Source organism: Rhinolophus hipposideros (assembly GCF_964194185.1).
Source record: "Rhinolophus hipposideros genome assembly, chromosome: 15".
NCBI classification, from domain to species: Eukaryota; Metazoa; Chordata; class Mammalia; order Chiroptera; family Rhinolophidae; genus Rhinolophus; species Rhinolophus hipposideros.
In genome coordinates, this window is record NC_138061.1 from 11578879 (window position 1) to 11599929 (window position 21051).

Consider the following 21051-nt stretch of genomic DNA (forward strand, 5'->3'; position numbering starts at 1 on the left):
AAGGGTCCTGGGGAGGGAAGTAAATTTAATCAAGACAAGAAAACGCTTTTACCTGGAGCAGCTCTGGGTCCTCATGTGTTGTGTAGTACAGGCTTGTCTCAGATTATCCAAATAATTGACTGAGTTCTCTCCTTTCTTTGCCAGTGGACATACAGCTTTAGATTTTCTGGGAGTAGCAGCTGCTTTTCTGAAATTTCCATCCCCGGGCTTCCGTCCTCCACTGTGTCCTCTCGGAAACCTGTCATGGTTTTTCTGGATGGATGCCCACAGTTTTAATCCAGTCACCAGAAAAAAAAGAAAAAAACACTACACATAACAAAAAGTAAAACCAGGTTATGGGTTCACTGTTTCTTTGTTGAATTTCGTTATTTCAAGGGCTTGGAAGATCAACAGGGCATCAGTCAACAGCAGGATTAGTACTGCCAACCCCAAGCCATGTGTAGAGGCTACGAGTTCCCTTACTTAGGGTTTGTTCTTGAAGCTCAGGAAAGGAGGCCTAGATGCTTTCACGGCCACCCCAGGTCCTGCCACCTCCAGACTCTTGGTTAATGGTGGCTTAATTAAATTAGGTGTTCCCCCATAATATCTCATTTTCTTCCTTTCACTAATAAGTGTTAGCATTTCCAGTAAGTGGGGAAAAACAAAAAAGGGTGCCTGCCCTCAGGAGGCTTAGCTGACTCCCCTAACTTTACCCAATTTTAAAAGGTGCAGTTCTTCAACTTGTGGCAAGATCCCTGGGTGGCTAGAAAGGCACATTTCTGCTCTGAGACATTCATTCAGCAGTTTTATACCTAGGAAACTGCACTTTTTCACTCCCGGCAGCTTCATGTAGGAGGATGACAGATTCCTAAGAAGTGCTCATGGCTGGAAATAAATAGCAGGATTAGAAAGCAGGATTCAAGTTTCCATTTGTGTTTCATGTTGTTTGGATACAATTTATGAAAATCAATGCCTAAGTCAGGATTCCTGGTATCAACATTAAGGTTATTGCTCTGTATCTGTGATTTTACACCATGATCGTCAGAAGAGATTCTGAAAACTCAAATCAGGGATAGGTTTGAAACTAGAAACAGGCAGAGTCCTGAAGGGCTGCTGAAGAGAATCACGAGTAGCTCTGAAGATAGAACTGGGTTCAACTTCTGTACTTGCCAACTGCATGGTGTGTACTAGTTATTGAATGTCTCCCAGCCTCTTTTTTTTTTTCATCTCTAACGCTGGGATATCACTACCTCCCCGATGGAAGGGTTAGGGAGAGTAAATGTCCTTATGCACCCAATAAGGAAAACTGCTCAATAAAGTGCCCACTAATAACAAACTATGCCACTGTTATTCTCCTAAGAGAGGGGTGGGGGTAAGGATCTCCGAGGCCCTACTTCAAATCGGTTTTGGGGATTTGGCCGGTTTGCTGCCGGGATGCGGCCCAGGCCTCCCTGTGCCACCACTACCCACTAGGCACATCTTTGGGACAGCAGTTCGCTCGCCCCCCAGCCTGGCCTGTCCCCCTCATCCATCTAAAAGAAGAGGTGGTAGGCTGGGCATTTTTATTTTTAAAGACTTCTCCCTGGGCCTTTGACCCAGCGTCGCAGGTGTCAGCGTGGGTTTGGCGGGCTGCAGTGGCCTCCCCCAGAGCAGGGCCACGGAGCTCTCCGGGTATGGCCGGGAACCTGGAACCACTCCGAGGTGGCCCCGTTCGGGCCAAGCCTGTGACTCTCCGCGGCTCACAGGTCTCCTGAGGAGGTGAGGGGCCCCCAAATCCTCCTGCACAAGGAGCGCTGAGTAGCCAGGATGGGGGGCCAGGGCCAACTTCCGAGGGTACGACCCTCCCCCCCTCCCGCCAGGAGGCAGGGAAGGGCCGGTGGGCCGGGATTTGGGACCCCAGCATCTTCCAGCCCGCGGAGGCCCCAGTAACCGCCTCTGGCAGCTCTGCAGGAAAACGAGGGCCCCACCCACTGCCCGGATCCCTTCGGGAGGGCCGGAATCCCGGGGACCTGCACTGGCTACGCTGTAATGGGAGCTAAGACCGACAGCCTCGCGACGGCTCCGCCCAAACGATGGTGGAGCCCTGGAGGCCTCAGGGCGCCCACTTGGGCGTTTGAGCGTGGTTGGAAGTAACTGGAGAGATGGCCGGGTTTTGTCTAAATCCAACTCTACGTCTTCAGAACAGAGCGCCGCAAAGACCCTTGCCCCACCCCCCTCCACTCCTACCCGCCCGGGACAGCGGGAGGCACTTTCCACCCTAGACCCATTTGGCGTCGGGCTTCGCGGCCAAAACCCGTCTGTGGGGGACCCCAGAAACTCGCTGCCCTGCGGAGAGTAGCTCAGAACAATCGCACACACACCACACCACACCACTGAAATAAAGTCGTCGCGGAGACGCCCTCCGGAGCCCGAGCGGGCTGTAGGCATCCCTGGGCCCGGGGTGGGGGCGGAAGGGGGCAGGGCGAGTGCGGCGGCCTCTCCGGCCCCGGAGGTTTGCTGGGGTTCCTTCCACAGCGCGGCGGCGGCGGGACCGTGCGGGGGCGGGGCGCGCCTGGCTGCGAGTGGGCGCCCCTGAGAGCCCACCACACACACTTCCATCCCCCTCCCGCGCTCCCTCCCGCCCGCCACGACCCCCGCCCCTCGCCCCCTCCCCTTCCCCGCCCGCCTCCGCCCCCATTCTCGGAATTGTGTAAAAAAATTCTCAGCCAAACCTCCCACTTCTCCTCCCCCCTCCCTTTAAAAAACCCCCTTTCCTCCCCGGCCCCTGCACTCTTTGTGAATGAGGGCAGGGAACTCGGCCCTTCCCCCGCCCAGGAGCCACGCCAGACCGCCGCACTCAGAGGACTGTTTGTTAATAGTCCAATTAGATAATTGCCATCTTTCACTCCTTTTGCTCCGCATTTCCCATAAAGGAATGAATGGGGAGAGCGGCGTGGAGAGGGCTTCTGCCCCGGCAAGGTGACGAGAAGGGCTGGAGCATGCTCCTTGCACAAGGCCATGCGCTTGAATTGAATCATTGTAGCCTAATCAATGCTCTTATTGGATTACTGGCTGTTGCTTTTCTCAAAGATATTGTAGCAGAGACAATGAAATAGCTAGGGGAAAACTTTTTTTTTTTTTTTTTTGAAGCAGATCTCACAGTTGAGATTTTCTCGGCTCTCTCTCCCTCTCCCCCTCTCTCTCCTGCTGGACTCTGAGTACAAAGCTGCCCTTTGAATCGGCTGTCTCAGGGCTGCTGGAGGTGCAGGCATGAAAAAATCCAACGGGAACTAAAGGAAGAGAGGTGGCAGTTTAAGATGGCTGTCAGCATCGAGGTGTGTTAAGGAGTTGTTTGGGACCACAGCTCGGCTTTTTAGAGTTCGGGGAAGATAGTTTTGGGGAAAGCTTTCTCTCCCCTCCTTCTTCCTTTCCCCCTCCAGGCAACTGCTTTCTTCTGCTGCAGGGTGTGCAAGGGGTTTTTGTTTTGTTTTTCTCCCCCCTCCACCCTCATTCAGCTCTATCTGTGGAGTGTGGAGAAAACCCCTCTAGCCAGTATGTGAGCAGGAGGGTCAAAGGCAAAGGGAAAGTTAATAATGCCTGCTAATGGTACTAACTATTCAGGATGAATCTCGTCAAAAGTTTTTCTGGAAGTGTGGGTCTTTGATTGTGTGTTTCCTGAAAGCAAGACCAATCATTTCCGTTTATTCACTGGCTAAACCCCTACTTGATTGGGGACAAGGATAGAAACCATCCATTACGATCTGATATATTATCCAAACAATTTAGTGTATTCATGAGGTAACCGAAACGTGGGGGCTGCGAAATTACCCGTAATCAATTGCTACAGCGAGCGTGCGTCCCCCCGGGTGTCGGACAACTACAACTCGCCGTCTCTGTAACAGGCGGGAGCCGCAGCATTTTCGAGTTGCGCTGCTCACAACCTGATCGCCAGGCTGGGGACACTGGACGTGCTCAGAGGACGCGGACGCTGACGAGGCAGCCTCGTCGCGGCTCCACCGGGATCCCGGACTAGACCCGCCGCCCCTCGGCGAGCGCGCCACTCACCGGTCGCCGCTGACCCGCCCGCGGCCACCGCAGCCACCCCACCGGGACATTCATTCTTGCCGCTTGCCTCCCTCCGGGCCGGGCGTAGAGGCTGTATTGTAGGGGGTTTGTCCCCACTGTGCCTCTTCTGGTTTTCTGTCCTTTTTTTTTTTTTCTTTTTTGGTTGCTCTTGCCTCTCCCATGTTCGGGAAAACAGACAAAATGGACGTTCGGTGCCACTCGGACGCAGAGGCTGCCCGGGTCTCCAAGAACGCGCACAAGGAGAGCAAGGAGAGCAAGGGCGCGGAAGGCAACCTCCCTGCCGCCTTCCTCAAGGAGTCGCAGGGCGCCTTCCCGGCGTCGGGCGCCGCTGAAGATTGCAACAAAAGTAAATCCAATTCCGCAGCCGACCCGGATTACTGCCGCCGGATCCTGGTCCGAGGTAGGGATGGGGCAGGGCTGCGGGGCGCGTCCGCTGAGGGCGACTCCGGGGCGCGAGCCGCGCGCCGCCACCGACCCAGACCCGCCGGGAAGAGGTGCGGGATGGGACTTCGGAGAAAGTTGGTGGCCCTCCCCTCCCCGGGTCCGGCCGGCCAATGGGGACTCGCACCTGGGGCGCGCACTCTCCAGGAGCCTCGGCCCTCCAAGCCCCGAGCGCCCAGCCGCTGGGCTGCTGGGGGAGCCGAGGGTTTGCACCGGCGGGCGCAGGCTCCAGGCTGTGGCCTCCGACACCGGAAAGGAGCAGGGCACCCTGGAGGGCGTGTGCGCGCCCGGCGGCCGGGAGGGCCTGCCAGGGCCGCCCCGGGGACCCCCGCGCCCTGGCCCGTTGAGCTCACCGAAGGGGAAGGCGGGCGCGGGACAACAGCCGCCGACCGCCCGCCACGGCCCGGCCAGTCGGCGCGCTGCCGCCTGGAGAAGGGGTCGGGCTCAGTGGCCGGGCCTCGGAAGCTGCCTCGGAGCTCGGCTCGGCCCCGCTCTGCGGCGCGGTGTGCGCTCGGCTTGGGAGGCCGCGGTAAAAGAGCCCGGCCCCCGCCCGGCGCTTCCCTCGCAGCGGATCGCCAGGCCCCGCCGGCCCCGACTTGGTCACTCCTGTGTCCAGCTCCCTGGCTCCGGAGGGGAGGAGACCCCCGGATGCGGTGGGGGCCGCCGGAGCGCTGTCTGATCACAGGCTCCAGAGCTGGGCCCGGCACGACCTGGGCTGTTGGGGAACCTGTAGGCTACCGGGGACCGAGACCGCGCAGTCAAGGCTTCCAGGCCGGAATGACCGTCAGCCGATTTGGAATAGATGTTGTTCCCCTTCCCTGGCCGGAGGGCTGTACAAAGGCAAATCTGGTTTTCTCGCCAGCGTGTGGCCTTAGCCTCCTCGTCCCCCAAACATACGATGTCTTTGCTCCGCGGCTGTGGCCGCACCCCCCTCCGCCTCCTCCACCTCTGAATTCCAGGCTGCTGGCGACTGTTCCCGAAGCCAGCTCCGGCCAAAGAGGTGGAGGGAAACGAGAGGGTTCTGGCGGCTGACAATTCCCCTTCCCCAGATGCCAAGGGGTCCATACGAGAGATCATCCTGCCCAAGGGCCTGGACCTGGACCGGCCCAAGAGGACGCGCACATCCTTCACGGCGGAGCAGCTCTACCGGCTGGAGATGGAGTTCCAGCGCTGCCAGTACGTGGTGGGCCGCGAGAGGACCGAGCTCGCCCGGCAGCTCAACCTCTCGGAGACCCAGGTACCCGGCCGCGAGGCTGCTCACAGCTCAGGACCAGCCTCCTGCCCCACCACCTCCAGCCAGCACTTCCTCACTAGCTAGCCTGGCTCTGGACAGAGCCTCCCAGGGGAAGTGGAGGAGATCAGGAGGATGGGGAAGACAGCTCTAAGGCTTCCTCCCCTTCAGTAAACTCTTCCTCCCCCCCCCATACCCTCAGATATTCCAGGGCCCATGCTTTGCCCACCTTGCCCTAGCCCAGGAGACACCCAATCTTGTCCTTTTGGAATTCATTTTGGACCCCAGTCTTGAGAATTCCTTGCTTTCCTCTGCTCTACAAGGAACTGATGTTTGCCCTTTTGGCCACCTTTTTTTGGCCAGACTTCCGAGTACTACTCTCTTTGGGGACCCCAACACCCAGGCCCATTATGCAATGGGCCTAAAGCCTAGGGCCAAAGCCCCCTGCTCCAGTGCTGTGGGTGACAACTAGGATTAGAAAGGTGCACATGCCCGAGATCTGCCTGTGCAGACCAGACTGCCCTGACCCTTAAGGCTTCCCCTGGCCCTAAGCGACCCAACCTCATTCCCAGACCTGAGCACCCACTCCCAGGCACCCAGGAAGCCCTGTCTTCTGTGCCAGTGATGTGTGAGGTATGGGATTAGAGGCAGATCTGGCTCTGGGAGCCAGCACTGCCAACTGTGCTTTAGGTCTTTTCCTTTACGTGAAATCCATATAATTCTACAGAGCTGACCATGTGGACTCAGATCAGGGGCACTTTAGGGCCCCCGACATTTGTCTTGTGGAGGCCCTTTGGGGACTGGCCAGGGCATGGCACCAGCTTGGCGTATGCAAGGCATACTTTGTTTCTGAGGACCAGTCCCTTTCCCTATGCCCACTCCTGTAGCAGGTGGGGAATGGTTTAGGTCTGGAATCTGGGTAGAAAGCTGAGAACCAAGGACAACATATTGGATATTCTTTTTGAGGCCTGAGTTGGTGTTTTCCTCAGTCTCTGTTACCATGCCTCTTAGTTTACAAAATCTAGACAGACTAACCTTTCCCTGTAGCTGCCAGACTCCATTCTGGGCCACCAGCTAGGCCTGAAGAGGAGCAGAGGAAGAGGAGTGAGAGGGGAGGTTGGTGGAGAGAATTTAGACCACCCAGCCTCTTGGCTACTTATGATTCCGAAGTTCATGATGCAGAACAGTAGAGTGATAAGGAGTATCACACAGCCCCTCCAATCCAGCTGGTGGTGAGAGGAGATGGAGAAAGGTTGGCCTATAAAGTTCACCCTGAACAAATCATTTTTTCTACAGCCACCTTCCCCGCTTGCTGCTAGTTGATGGTCAAGTCTGACCCCAATAAGAAAGAAGCCACTAGTACCTTCAACAGGAGTGCTGCTGGGGCTAAATTCGAGCCCGTTGGGCCAGGGCTCTGGGTCTGGAAAGGCAGGCAACACTCTTCTCCACCCATCCCCACTTCACACCCCCACTCCCAGCACAGCACCCTTCAAGCCTCACACATTCTCCTTGAAATGTTTGCTCTCAAGCCGTGCAGATCCGCAGTCTGGTTGTGGGTAGTACAACGGCCCAGTCAGGTCCTTCTGGTCTTTCTTCGAGTTAGGGTCGTGAACACTATTGCTTTACCGGTACTCTCGGCGGGCCTGGGCCTGCTTCCATAACCCGGAAGCGCAGTTGTGTCCCCCACCTGGCAGCCCTGGCTTCCCCTAGCAGCTCCCAGGCTGGACCTTCCCCGCTGCTCGTTGGGACTGGGGCTGGGGCTGGGGCTGGGGCTGGGGCTGGGGTTGCAGGAGCCCCCGGAGCCCGCTCCCCTTGACTCCCGTCTCCTCTGCCCCTCTCCCCCTCCCCACGCCTGGCGCGCAGGTGAAGGTCTGGTTCCAGAACCGGCGCACGAAACAGAAGAAGGACCAAGGCAAGGACTCGGAGCTACGCTCGGTGGTGTCTGAGACCGCGGCCACGTGCAGCGTGCTGCGGCTGCTGGAGCAGGGCCGCCTGTTGTCACCGCCCGGCCTGCCAGCCCTACTGCCGCCATGCGCCACCGGCGCCCTCGGCTCCGCGCTTCGCGGGCCCAGCCTACCCGCCCTGGGCGCGGGCGCCGTCGCGGGCTCGGCCGCCGCTGCCGCCGCCGCTGCGGCTCCGGGTCCCGCCGGCGCCTCGTCCCCGCACCCTCCAGCCGTAGGCGGCGCCCCGGGCCCGGGGCCCGCTGGGCCTGGGGGACTGCACGCTGGCGCGCCGGCTGCCGGCCACGGCCTCTTCAGCCTGCCGGTGCCCTCGCTGCTCGGCTCGGTCGCCAGCCGCCTATCCTCTGCCCCGTTGACAATGGCCGGTTCGCTGGCCGGGAATTTGCAAGAACTCTCCGCCCGATACCTGAGCTCCTCGGCCTTCGAGCCTTACTCCCGGACCAACAATAAAGAAGGGGCCGAGAAGAAAGCGCTGGACTGACTTTAAGTGTTCCCCTGTATTTATATTTATAGTATCTATTGTGGTGATATTTATGGACTCGCGCTAGGCGCTCGGGGCTCCTGCGCTGGGCTCCCGGCTCCCACGAGGCCTCTGACGGCTCTCCTTTCCCGCCAGGCTCTGCTACCAATTTTAGGTCATTTGAGCTGTTTTTTGTTTTTTTCCCTGCCTTTCCTCCATTTCTCCCCTCTCCCCAAACTTCCTTCTGAATCCAGGAGAATCCAAAGAATTGGGGGAAATGCCCGAGTTAGCCAACCGGACGCCCCAACCAATGACGCGCCCTGGAAGGAAAACACCGGTTCAAAGTCCAAAGCGCACAAGTCTCCATCGGGCCGCTGCCGCCGCCGGTTCTTCTTAAGAATATTTGCGAGAGGAAAGCTGCACGCAGACCCCAGGGGCTGAAAAAGCTGGCAGGCTTCTTTCCACCAAAAAGAAGGACCTTCCTTTTTCTCGCCAGAGAAAGCAGGGCTTTTGGGAGCCCCTGGTCCCCACTTTGCGGGAACTCTGCGGAGAGCCAGTGCACACGCAGCTTCCTAGCTGGACAAACCCTGCCGCGAGTTTTCTCCCTCTTAGAGAAATTCCGATCTTAACTACCTTCTGGGCTTATTGACCCCAGGGGAGAAGAAACGAAACATCAAGGCAAGCAACGGTGGTAATACATGTGATCTACTCAGCAATAAAACAAGAGTCATAACCACCACGTTAAACCAGATGAAGTGGAACCAGTTTTTAAGACACGCATAACAATGGTTTGGAAGGTATAAGAAGATTCTGCATAGAGAATGCGCCACAGGCAATGCAAAATTAAAGTTTTAGGCGTTACGGCTTTACACGGGAATTTAAAAGGGAAAAGCAAAAGAAAAGCCAATGCAGCGAATGAAAGAAAATTCAGAATACTCTCCGAGGCTGTTGGGCGGTGCTGGATAGCTTCACGCTCCTTGGGGGAGAGAGCAGTGCGGGCCCGGTGGTTCCCGGACGCCGGCGCTCCTCCCCACCGTCTCCCCGACGCGTGGCTCGGCGCAGAATTGCTCGGTTTGGAAACGAACCAGTGCCTCCCTCTCACCCACTCCCGGATTCTCTAAGCCTAGATTTCAGAGCAGTTTTTTGTGGACCCAGAGGCAGGGACGTAGCCGGGGACAGCAGGACAGCCCGGTCTCCTCTGTCCCTCGTTCACGTTCCGAGCAGCTCCCTGCGTGGATAGGGAAGGGTCCTTCCCCACACCCTCCCCTAAAAACTCCTCGGGTTTCCATGGTCCCAAGTTAGAAACCCGGACCTTACCGGCGCGACAAGGACAGCCCCACAGCCAAGGCCACCGCATTTTAACCAAACCACAGACCCAGATTTCGAGGTGCCGCAGTGTCTAGAACGTATGCCTCCAACCGAAGCGAGCGCAGGGCATTTTAAATATAGTAATTTTATTGTAAATTATTTACGTTGGAAGATTTTTTTTCCTTTTTTTTTTTAGGCAAATTATTTTTAGTGAAGAAAATAATGAATGATTCAAACGCGGGTAGGTGTCACTGAATCCTGGCTACTAACTTTGTTCAGAATGTTTTGGATATTCGAATGTTTTGTATTTATGTGGTGAGAGTGAAATATATATATCTATGATGACGAATGAGGTGTATTTCTGTCTTGTATTTGAAGGAGACAAAAACAAAAAAAAACAAACAAAGAAAGACCCAGCAAACAATGAGTCTCAGCGTGGGGACTCCCGGGGCCGAGGGTGGCGTCCCCCCCAGTGCGGGCCCTGCGACAAGTGGCGCGAGCGCCTGGGATGAGGTTTGGGGCGGATTTCCGGCCGGAGGGACAGAGGTGCCCGACTACTACGTAAGCTGTTCCTTCCGCTTGTTGGAGTGTCTCCCTCTCCAGCTGTCTGTCCCAGTGGAGTTGGCCCTTCACGCCCTCCCTCCTCAATCTCCCGCTTCGTGTTTCTCGGTTGTTTCGGAACTTGTCTTCGGAGACCCCAAATTTCCTGCCTCCTAACGCTCCCGATTTATAGTTTTCCAGCCGCATCTCCATGCCGGCAGTGTTTGTATTTTTGTGCAATCGCAGGGCCCGGCACAGGCAAGATTTTCCTTTCTTCTGACTTACTAAGTCTCTCTGCCATCAAAGAGAAACTTTGGGGGAGCAACAGAATGAGGTAGATATCAATTCCTGCAGCGAGCGCACCCCCACCCCACCCCAGTACAGAAGCGGAGCTGGTGGATGTGGACCTTGCAAACGGAAATCTGGGGAAGCAAAGAGGGCTGGGGGAGTGGACGCCAGGACACACTCCCGAAGGGTGTGCTGCCCGGGGCACGGCCGTGGCGGCGGGCACAGCGGCGGGCACCGTCTTGGCGCCATCCCACCTGGGTGATGCGAGGGCCCACAGTCCCCTTAGGACACCCACACAAGCCAGGTCCCTCGACCTCCGACGCGAATATTGTGCCTGAACCGCAAGTCTGAGGCATCCGAAATGAGGTGGCCCAGTGTGGGCGAGGGAGTTCCTGAGCTGAGTGTGGTTGAGGTGTTACCGAGTTTAGGACCCTCTCCATGGACTCGCCGTTGGCTGGCATGAGCCCCCAGACAGTCCACTTTTGTTTGTCAAAGTCGCTGCTCACCCCTCAGCTTCGCTATCTCTCGGTTCTTCTCCTCCCTGCCATCCCCTTCTTTCTCCTCCGTTTGAAGCTGTTTTACCTCTTCTACCTTTCTCTTCTGTCCGGTAGACCCCTGTGCTTTCTCTAAGGATCTCTCTCCCCTGATGGACTGTCAGTCTCCCTTTCCCCAACCCCCATCTCTCCCTTATTTTCATCTCTTCTCCCCAATGTCTCTCTATTTTCTCTCTCTATTCTCTCTCTCTTTCTCTCTCTCTGTCTGTCTGGATTCTTCTGACTGTCCGGGTGGCCCCAAGGCCAAGGCGGGGTGGCTCTGGCTTGGTTTCAGGGCTGGTGGTTGGGGCCAGCAAGGGGGGAGGGAGTGAGAAGGTGACATAATTTTATGGAACAAAAGAAAACAAAATCCCAGCTTCAGGGTCCCCAACATGCTCAGCCCCCTCCCCCAGGAGCCTCAACCTGGGTGTCCCCAACCAGATCCCTTAACGGCTCCCCCCACCTTTCTCCTTTTTTGCTTTCTTATCCCTAAAAGGGAAAGAACCAGCTATTCCATCTCCTCTCTGCTCTCACCTCTCTTCCCTCCCTGGCTTTGGGAAGAGCTGCTGAGCTCTTCGTCTGCCACTCAGGGAGTGCAATTGTTCTTAAAGAGACTCTTCTGCATAGAAAAAGAATCATAATTTTAATTAAAAAACATTTATAGACAATTCATCTAATTTTAGTGCTTGTCTTATTTCCCCTCTTTCCCCAAGGGCGTCTAGCTAGCTGCCTTGGTCCCTGGAGGCCTCTAGTGAGGCCTGCTGGTCCAACTATAGTGACTCACAGGCCAGGGAGGAGGCAGGTGGCCTCCGTGACAACAGCGGGCCTTGCCTGGGAGAAGGTGGAAGGGGCTTCTGGGGTCAAGGAGAATAGCTGGAGGTGGGGGCGCTGAAAGGAATCTCATGCTTAGGCCTGCACAAAGCAACATACAAATGAGCTCAGATCAGAAAAGAAAAAGAAAACCTCTCACCAAACTTGTACAAGTTTGGTGGTCAGGTAGGAGGAAGATGTAGAAAGTCACTTGGGGAGCTGAACTGGGACCCATGCTTATAGCCACACTTGCAGTTGGCCTAACCCTGAGCCAGAATGTATTCATAACATAAGTAGCATTTAGCAGCCCTTGAGAATTTACAAATAGCCTTTCACATACACAATCTCTATTACTCCTCACTTTCTCGGAGGTTCGGCCTCATTCTAAAGAGACACATACAGGCTTGGCACAATCAGGCAACTTGCTGAAAGTCACGTAGTTAGTCAAAGCCACGAGACTGTAAGCCCCCCCTTGGGCCAGGGCCCTCTTCTTTCTGTTTCTTTCTCCTTTCCTTGGCCTTCCGGCTCCTTCCCTTCCTTCTTTCTTTCCCTTTCCTTCTTTCCTTCTAGTTGTACTCAGTGTCTAGCTTATGGGACCTGAACCCTTTAGTCTCTTTGCACCCACATCTGCCCACTCTCATTTCCAGCCCTCTTTCTACACCAGCTGCTGAGGATTTACTTGATGCCTTCATCACAAGGTCTGAATTTTCGCCCTCCTTTCTGTTTTCTGTCCTGCCAGTACCCAATTCCTTTCCCCTGCTTCTCTCTAGAATGGCATTTTTAGCCAACCCCCTTACCCTCTGTCTTATACTTCCTTGATTTTTTTTTAATTGAGGCATAATATTCATATGGCAAATATCTATACAGTGAGGTAAAAAGCTTAACTATGCAGCTGATGCGTTCACACACACACACGCACACACACGCACACACACACACGCGCACACACAGGCACACACGCATGCACACACGCACACACCCACTTCTTGAATTGTTCCAGTGAAACTTTCAACTTCTCACCTTAGGCCACAGGATGACACAGTGTCTTTCTCCTGTTTGTAAAGAAATGGTATCATATTGGTATACGGTGGTTGTACAGAAAACCTTTCTAGAAAGTCTTTCTAAGGCTTCTTAAAACAGTTGGAAATCATGAATCTCTTCTGATCCCCAGCCCTCCTGAGTTTAAGGGACTTAAGCTGATCAGAACTTAACATCCAGTCGGTCAGATTTTCTCAAGATACAACTGAAAACCACCTGCTTCAGAAATACCTGGGGACCAGTTAAAATGCAGCTTCTTAAACCTCAGCCCCGCCTGATGAATCCGAAACTCTGGGGATGGGGCTCAGAAATGTGCATTATTAACAAGTTTCCCAAGTGATTCTTACCCACACTAACATTTGAGAACTACTCTACTAAATGCCAAATGCTCAAAATACTGCAACCTCTAGCATCTGGCCCAGGGCCTGGTGTTTGGTGGGAATATAATGAATATTTGTTACACAAATTAATCCACATTTTCTGACACAGTTTAGAGTTTCTTGGATCACCTCATACTATTGTAATTTAACACCATTTCTATGTTGGCAAACCTTTACATGTAGAAGTCTTTTTACTTGTATCGATTTTATTTTGATGAAGCAGGAGAGGACGAGGAATAGATTTGGGTGGTTTCTCGGGTCTCAGGAAGGCCTTTTATAAACCCCACTGGGACCACCTTGCTGGACAGGCTGTTCCCCTTCAGTCCTGGGAGTTTGGAGCGGGCAAGAGGAGAGCCTTCCAGATTTTCTGATAGGCATTCAGATGCACAGCTTTTTTTTTGGTTGGAACTAAAGGCTTCTGTTGAAGAGACATCAGAGCTGTGGAAGGAGAGAGGCCACCCAAGCCAGAGAAACTGGCATGGAAGGGACATGGAAGCTGAAAATTACTTCGGTATTCTCTGTTAGTTCATGTGAAAATTATTTTCTACCTGGAAGGACATTTGCTTATCCTCTTACCATGAAAAAACAGAAAATAAATGTTGTGCTTTATGTGGTAATGTTGTATCCATTCTTAGAAATAATAGCAGCACACACACACACACACACACACACACACACCACTCAGTATCTCACAAGGCCCAGAATGATGGTACGCATCACTATGGAAAAGCGGTTCACCTTAGTGGTTATTAATTATAGGGTCTAGAGTCAGAGCGACGGGTTCAAATCCTAGATCCAGCATTTAATAGCTGTGTAATCTTGGATAAATTACTTAGCTGGCTGCTCTAAGCCCGTTCCCATATATGTGAAATGAAGATAATAATGGCAGCTACCCCACAGAATTTTCACGAGTAGTTAATTAGTAAGGTACATAAAGCATCTTGTATAATCGAGTATAAACATTCAAATGTTGCTTATTATAACACTGTGTCACTGTGGTAGCTGCCGATCTGAATCTCTCAGGCCTCAGCTTCCCTGTCTGTAGAATGAGGGGGATGGCCAAGTCCTTTCCTGAGAAAGGTCTTGGAATTGTGGGAGCCAGTCAAAATGGAATGTACTCTCTATGCCTCTAGACTGGGTACCACAGTGATCATTGTCAAAAATGATAAATTGTTATTTTAATGACCTGGCAGACAGCCTACAGCTGTTAGTTGTCAGACAACCCTCAGCTGTCAGCCTCCTTTGGAAATAGCCTCAGCTGAAGAGAGCCACCTTGCCTAAGGTTATGCGCCATTTCCCAGGGTGGCTTTCAATGACTAATAGAAATGGGGATAAGCTTGATCCTTGCACCTCTCCTTTGGATAGCTTTAAAGGGACATCACGTCTTCAAAACTCCCTGAAATGTTGGCTCAGGTTCTGTCAAGACTCTAATTCAGCTTGACTTCTTCTGTCCAATACTGCTTCCTTCCTTTCTCTTCCACAGTTATTGAACTTGGAGCACTCACTAGTAAACCTCCTACATGCTAATTTCTCTGCTTCTTGGGCAACCCAATTGCATCAAATATTATGGGAAAAAGCATGCTAAGTGGTAGAAATGCAAAGGAAGCACTGAGAACCTAGAGCGTGGAATGACTGAGGGCAAATGGTGGAAGAAGCGGCAGGAATGCAGGAAGTACCTGGTATCCCACGAAAATGACATTTGGACTTGACCATCAAGTTGATGGGGAGCACCTGTAAGGTCCTCTCAAAGAGATCATGGAATCATTGCAGGTCTGCATTTTGAAAGATCTCTCTGGCAGTTTGGGGAGAATCCCAGGGGAGGCGGTAGGGGAACAGGAGCAGAAGGCTTCTGAAGCAGGCTGGTTGCCGATTTCACTACAATAGGGGCAAGAGAGAATGACAGTGGTGGTGGTGGTGGTGGTGGTGGTGGTGGGGTCTGTTGGTACAGTAACAGCAGCAACAGAGAAGAGAGGATAGGTTCAAGGCATTTTCTGAGATAAAACGAACAGATGTCAGTAAACTGACTGGAGGTAGCTGGTGGTAGCATTTATTTCAAGATTGGGTCCACGAGGAACTTGGAAAACATTTTCCTTGAGCCAGAGAGGGAATTAGATGCAGAGCCTAAACCCAAGATGGGTTTGGGGTGGGGGTACTTGGGGCTGAGTCAGCTCCAAGGCTGGAGAGGCAGAGGTGAGTTCCAGGTTGGACCGGAAGGCAGGAGGGCCCATAAGAGTAAAATCGCAGAGCAGGCGTCCTGGGTGTCCTTTTCCTGAGGCAGGAATGCTTGAAGGAGCCCTGAGGTTTCAGTCTCTCAGTGACTGGGCTGCTCATCCCCAAGGACAGGACCCTGCGCCTCACGCTGCTCGCCTCCCGGTAAGGGCACATTCGCCTGAGGTGCCTGCTGCTCCTGCCACCAGGAAAACAAAGTGGGGCCTGGTTTGACGCTGTCGCGGCCCAGCCTTGACTTAAGCTGAGCCTGGCGATGGTGCCCTCTTGCAGCACTAGCAGAAATAAGCACTGGAGATGCCTTCCTGGAAGCAAGGTCGGGCCCTGAAGAGGTCAGCAGTGACCCATGATTTGGAGGAGCGGGAACCAGCTCAGAAGGTGCGGCCATGAGCCCTGGAGACCCCTTTCCCCATTCCAGCCTGCTCTGCTGGGTTCTCATCCCAGCTGCAAAATCAGTTCGTGAAAAAGGAGAGGAAAGTAGGCTAACCGCCCCTTCTCCATTCTCCAAACCAATGCTCTGGGCTCTGGAAAGCAACACAGACTGGACCTGAGTGGTGTCGTCCACACACCTCTCGGAAGAAGAGAAGCAGGAGTGTGAGGGATGAAGGGTTTGCTAAGGATGCCCAATAGTGAGCACCCAGGTTTGGTTTGGTTGTTTTCTTCTCATGTGTTAAGATAAGACCGCCGTCTGTTCGATAGGTGGTCAGTAAGTAAGTTCATCCAGTGCATTTTACGGAGGGTCAGACTTAGTCCTTCCAGGGAAGGGCTAAATGCAAGTGTAATTAGATGTCACTTGTTGCTATGAGCAATATACAAAAAGATTGAGAGTTCTCTTTGTCCTTTTGAATTTGTTGTAACTGTTTGGATTGGTATTTGTAGGTCTGATCCGTAGGAGGCGCTTGAACGTTTGAAGACTGACTGGAATACAAAGTTAGTTCACTAACAGCGTATTTGAGCTCCCATGGGTTCGTAAGTCATTTCGTGAAACTATACCTTTTATAAAACATTTTCTTACATGTTTTATCGCTCTCACTCATATTTCACTCTCCATCTGCCGCCCCCTGAACCGTGTGAGGATATGTTGCCGACCTCATGACACTTCTTCCCTATGCACTTCAGAATGTATCTCCTATGAACATTGTATCTCCCACATGACTACAATTAGCACAGTTAAGATCATTAATCATTTTGTAATATCACCTGGTAGCCACCACGAATTAAAATGTCCCCAATTGTCCCAACCATGTCCGATAGTGTTTTGTTTGTTTGTTTTTGTTTTAAATCCAGGCTCAAATCTGGATTCATGTATTACATTTGGTTATTATATCACTTTTGTTTCTTTTAACATAGAATAGTTGTCTGATTTTCTTTTTACCCCTTTTTCCTTTTAAGTCCAGGCCAGCTACCTTATAGAATGAAATGCATTGTGGATTTGTCTGATTGTTTCCTCATGGTGTCATTGAACTTGTTTCTCTATCCCCCATATTTCCCGTGAACTAGAAATTAGACATATTTGGCTAGAAACCTTCTAGCCAAACAAGTGATGTTTTGTTGCAGTTGCCTTCCCCTGTGGTTTGAGGAGGCAGATAGTTCCATTCTACAATCATCGCACACCATTGAACTCCAGGTTATTAGCGCGTACTGTGTTACATAAAGCAGGACAATATAAAGAAACAACATTTAATGTAGTGCCTGGCACAAGACAGATGTTCCCTAAATATTTATTGACTGCTGAAATGTATAAAAAAGATCATTGCCATTTTAAGGCAATGAATGGTAAGAATCAAATGAGTTGTTGAGTGGAACTGCAATTGAATTTAACAAATATTTTGATTTTGTTGGACAGAGCTGCTTCGCTGTGCTCTGAGCTAGGGACTTCAGGCACTGCTGACCACTGGAGGTAATGGGTCATCTCGACAGCCGGTCTCTGCCTTTGACGAGTAACTTTCCCAGCATTTAGAAGTAGGAGAATCAATTGAGCTGGGAAGGCAGCATTTGTATATACTCGTATATCTACTTATCTATATTGACTCCTCCTTCTCACAGCAATACTGCAAGGGAGGTGTCATTGGTGTCATTTTTCTGTATGGGGCTCAAAGGTAAGAGACCATGGGGTGGGAAGGAGGGACAGAAGGGGGGGAGAGAGAGAGAGAGAGAGAGAGACAGACAGAGAGAGAGGTCCTTTTCTCTCTTTAGGGCTCAATTTCAGATGTATCTGACGTTGAGCCCATACGAGACCAAGTATTCGTTTGCACTTTAGGAATTCCATAACTTTTCTGAAATTGTAGGCACAGGTTTGTGGAGAGATGGTTATTGAGCAGATTCTTAAAGGAATCTACAACCCCAAAAGAGAAGGACAATTGTCTTAGACTGTCAGAGTTGGAGAGATCCTTAGAAATTAAAGTCCCTCGGCGGTCATTTCAAAGTAGGGCAAACCAAGGCACAGAACGGGAAAGGGTTTGTTACAGAGTGACTCAAGTGGCAGGGCCAGCACTGGAACCCAGTGGCCTGGGAGACATCTCCCTTTTGGGGTAACTTTCTTGAGGGCGGCAGAAACCTTGAGCAGTTGGAAGAACTGTAGTGCCCTGGACTTGTTATCTTTTCACATTGTCTTGGCAAGGAGTCACTTAGGCCCCTCTGGAGCGAGGTTCTATAAGGAACTCTTTAAGGCCCAGGTTCTAAATTAGTACTGTTCGGTACATTGGTCACTTTTGAGAGTACAGTTAGTAAGTGACTGCTCTAAAGTGAGCTCTGGAGGATAGAAAACCAACCCCACTACCCAAGGGCCTGCTTCTTGCCTAGTGTACAGTTTTCTCTTTGGGGAAAGGAAACCCTGCCTGGGCTGTGGCACATGAGGCCTCCTGTGAGGAAACTTAGAAGGGGAAAAGGCAGGACAGGCTGCTTTTGCACCAGCAGAAACTTAGTCTGCATACAGGAGCGGCTTTAACATAAAGAAGTGCACTTGGTATTCACATCCCCTCCACGTTCTAGCTTGTGTGAGGCCTTGCAGGCAGCCCACATTCTTCTGAGCCTGAAACCACAGCCCCTTCTCCGTATCCTCACTATACTTGTAAGGCTCATTTCATTTCCACCCTTTACCTAGCTCGGTGCCTGGCACTTAGAAAGTTCTGAATCCATCTTTCTTGATGAAATAAATGAATGAGATTCTACTTGGGTTTGATGCTTGATTCTACCACGTATAAGCTGTGTTATTCTAACAAGTGAGTTAACCTCTCTGAGCAATAACGCTTATGGTTGTCACCGGGCAAAGTAGGAAACAGAAGAGAGTCTCAATGACGGTCAAATAGGCACCCTTGGGACTTTCGGGGAAGGGGTAGCAGGAGCCTGACCGTCTCGGGGAGCCTGACATACTGGCAGCGTCACCCCTGCCAGCTTCAGAGGCTGGTCAGGTCCCTGAGCCCTGATCCTCATTCAAAGCCCTGACCTCGCTTTTGTGAACATCAGGCTCATTTCTCCTTCTTGGCCGCCTCAGTAACACTTGACATTTTCTGCTCCTTGGACATGATGACCCATCAGCTGTTCTCGCTCTCTCGGCCAAACCCAAGTTTGTGCCTGCATTATTCCAGATGGGTGATATTTAGAGGAGATTCCTGTCCAAAGAGCGTTAGGAATGGAAGGTTAGGGTTTCTCAACGAATGGCCTCTTTCACTTCAGACAGGTTTCTGTTACTTAGCTTTGTCCAGAAAATGATTCTTGTTTCTAAATCAAGCCTCTGTAGTTTCAGACCTAATCATGATACATCTACCAGGAATTAATGTCTGTCTAACATTAGACCAATTGCCTAGAAATCAAGATACTTACAAGAAATATTCATCTCTTTACTTGAATGAAAACAAAGCATTCCAGGGCAGATTAAAGAATATATTACTTTAATTTTTAAAGGAAAAGAATTATTTAAAGAGAATTGTCAATGATCAAAACTGGTTGATAAGTCACATACGTAACTATGTAATTAAACTTCTCCATTTTCAGAGACCTGCAATTAGAGTTCATCTAGTTACCCATCATGATTCATTCTTGCTAATACGCTGAGGACGAAGGGAGTCAGGAAGAGAAATTTTAATGTGAACTTTCCCCTAATTTGGATCCAGAGGAAGTGGAAGCAAGCTTAGGCTGGGAGGCAGGAGAGCTGGGTTCTGGTCCCCGTTCCATTTCTCATTGACTGTGGCTTTAGCCAAATCTCTAACCCTACCTGGGCCTTTGTTTTCTCAGCTCTAAAACAGAATAACAACACCTACTTCAGAGTACTATTATGAAGCCTTAATGAAACTATGGGTGTGGTAATGCTTTGTCCATTTTAAAGCACTGTTAGGTCCTAATGCTTTCTTTTCTCACCATAGCAGGCCAGGCCCTCTGTTGGTGGTGGGAGGAAAAGGCTTTCATGTCCAGTATCAGCCTTTGTGTGGTGTGACAAGACAGCCCGTAATGAAGGGCTCCGGTGCTCTGTTGAATGGGTCTATGATTGACTGGTGGCCCTGCTTCTGATGATCAGGAATTTATTATTAAGAAAACTGCTATGTGTTTGGGGAGCTGGGACTCGGTGTGTGCCTTCCCAACTGCAGATGGTCGCCTCAGATGCCTCAGGTGCTATCGCATTGATTTTGCTGGATTCACATTGAAAGAGAAGCCTCTCATTTGGAGCAAGTGGAGGTCATGGGGTATTGTAACAAGGACATGGAGAATTTTCAGGGTTTAATTCTAAGTTTCAATGTAGGACAAGAATTGGGGTTTGAGATCAGACAGCCTATCAGACTTCAAAAGTACCCTGCAGATGATCTAATCCAGTGGTCCTTGGAAGTGTGGCTGAGTTGCAGCTTCAGCACCACTAGGGAACTTGTTAGAAGTACAAATCCTTGGGTCCCATCTGAAACTGAATCAGAAGCCCTGGGACTGGGGTTTAGTAATCTGTGTTTTAAGAAGCCCTCCAGATGGTTTTGATGCACTCTAAAATTTGAGAACCACTGCTCTAATCTAGGCCCATTTTGTAAAATGCTTAGCCTAGTGCCTGGTACATAGTAAACAATGCAAGCCAAAGAGACTGAAAAACAATCCCATGTATAATTGTTTTCACCTTGTTTAAAAATTATACTCTCATCACGGTTGGTTTGTCACTGGGCTAAGTTGGACTAAGGTCCAATGCTTATGACAAATGGGACGAGGAATCCAAAAACAAGGATTCTGGTCCCGCCTCTGCCGAATACTAGCCATGTGACTGTGGGCAAATCATTTGATTTTCCTGGACCTTGGTTATCTCATCTGCAAATGAGAATAAGAATTCCCAATCTACTTACCTAATAGGATTTCACCAGATAAATCCTATGGTTTTGGAGATCCTCTTGGGCTCTCATCCCCTTGGGTTCAGGTGGTCTAGGAGAGCTCTCTGGGCAGGAAATATGGAACCTGGGCTGTGAGGGAAGAGGAATTAGCTGTGAGAAAGGCTGCACATCTGCAGTAAGGAGAGTAATACGGTAACATTAGGGCTGGAAGAGCACATGTTGGAGGGGCAATTAGCCTACCTGGCATCCAACCCAACTCGCAAAATTCCTAGGAATAGTTAGAGATGTCAGCCTTTTACTACGGAAGCTATTAAGGCTTCCAACTAATTTAGAGGCTATTCAAGACAAATTATTTTAATGGCAATAGTAACAAATTAATGGTCAACTAATATTACCAGTCTTAGGGCTGAGGCTCAGTGAGTTCCACAATTGCCTCATTTTCTTTTCTCAGCAACTTTATGAGGTAGGTGTTATTATTTCCACCTGATGGATGA

At 51.3% G+C, this 21051-nt stretch overlaps 1 protein-coding gene across 1 annotated transcript; it reads left to right on the top strand.

Moving 5' to 3' along the window:
* Positions 1-4203: 4203 nt before the first annotated feature.
* VAX1 (ventral anterior homeobox 1) lies at positions 4204-8158 on the top strand (the record flags this gene model as incomplete). The annotated part of the gene is made up of 3 exons (XM_081073586.1): positions 4204-4444; positions 5535-5722; positions 7580-8158. The coding sequence occupies 3 exons, from the start codon at positions 4204-4206 to the stop codon at positions 8156-8158; spliced, it is 1008 nt and encodes a 335-aa protein (XP_080929712.1).
* Positions 8159-21051: the final 12893 nt, after the last annotated feature.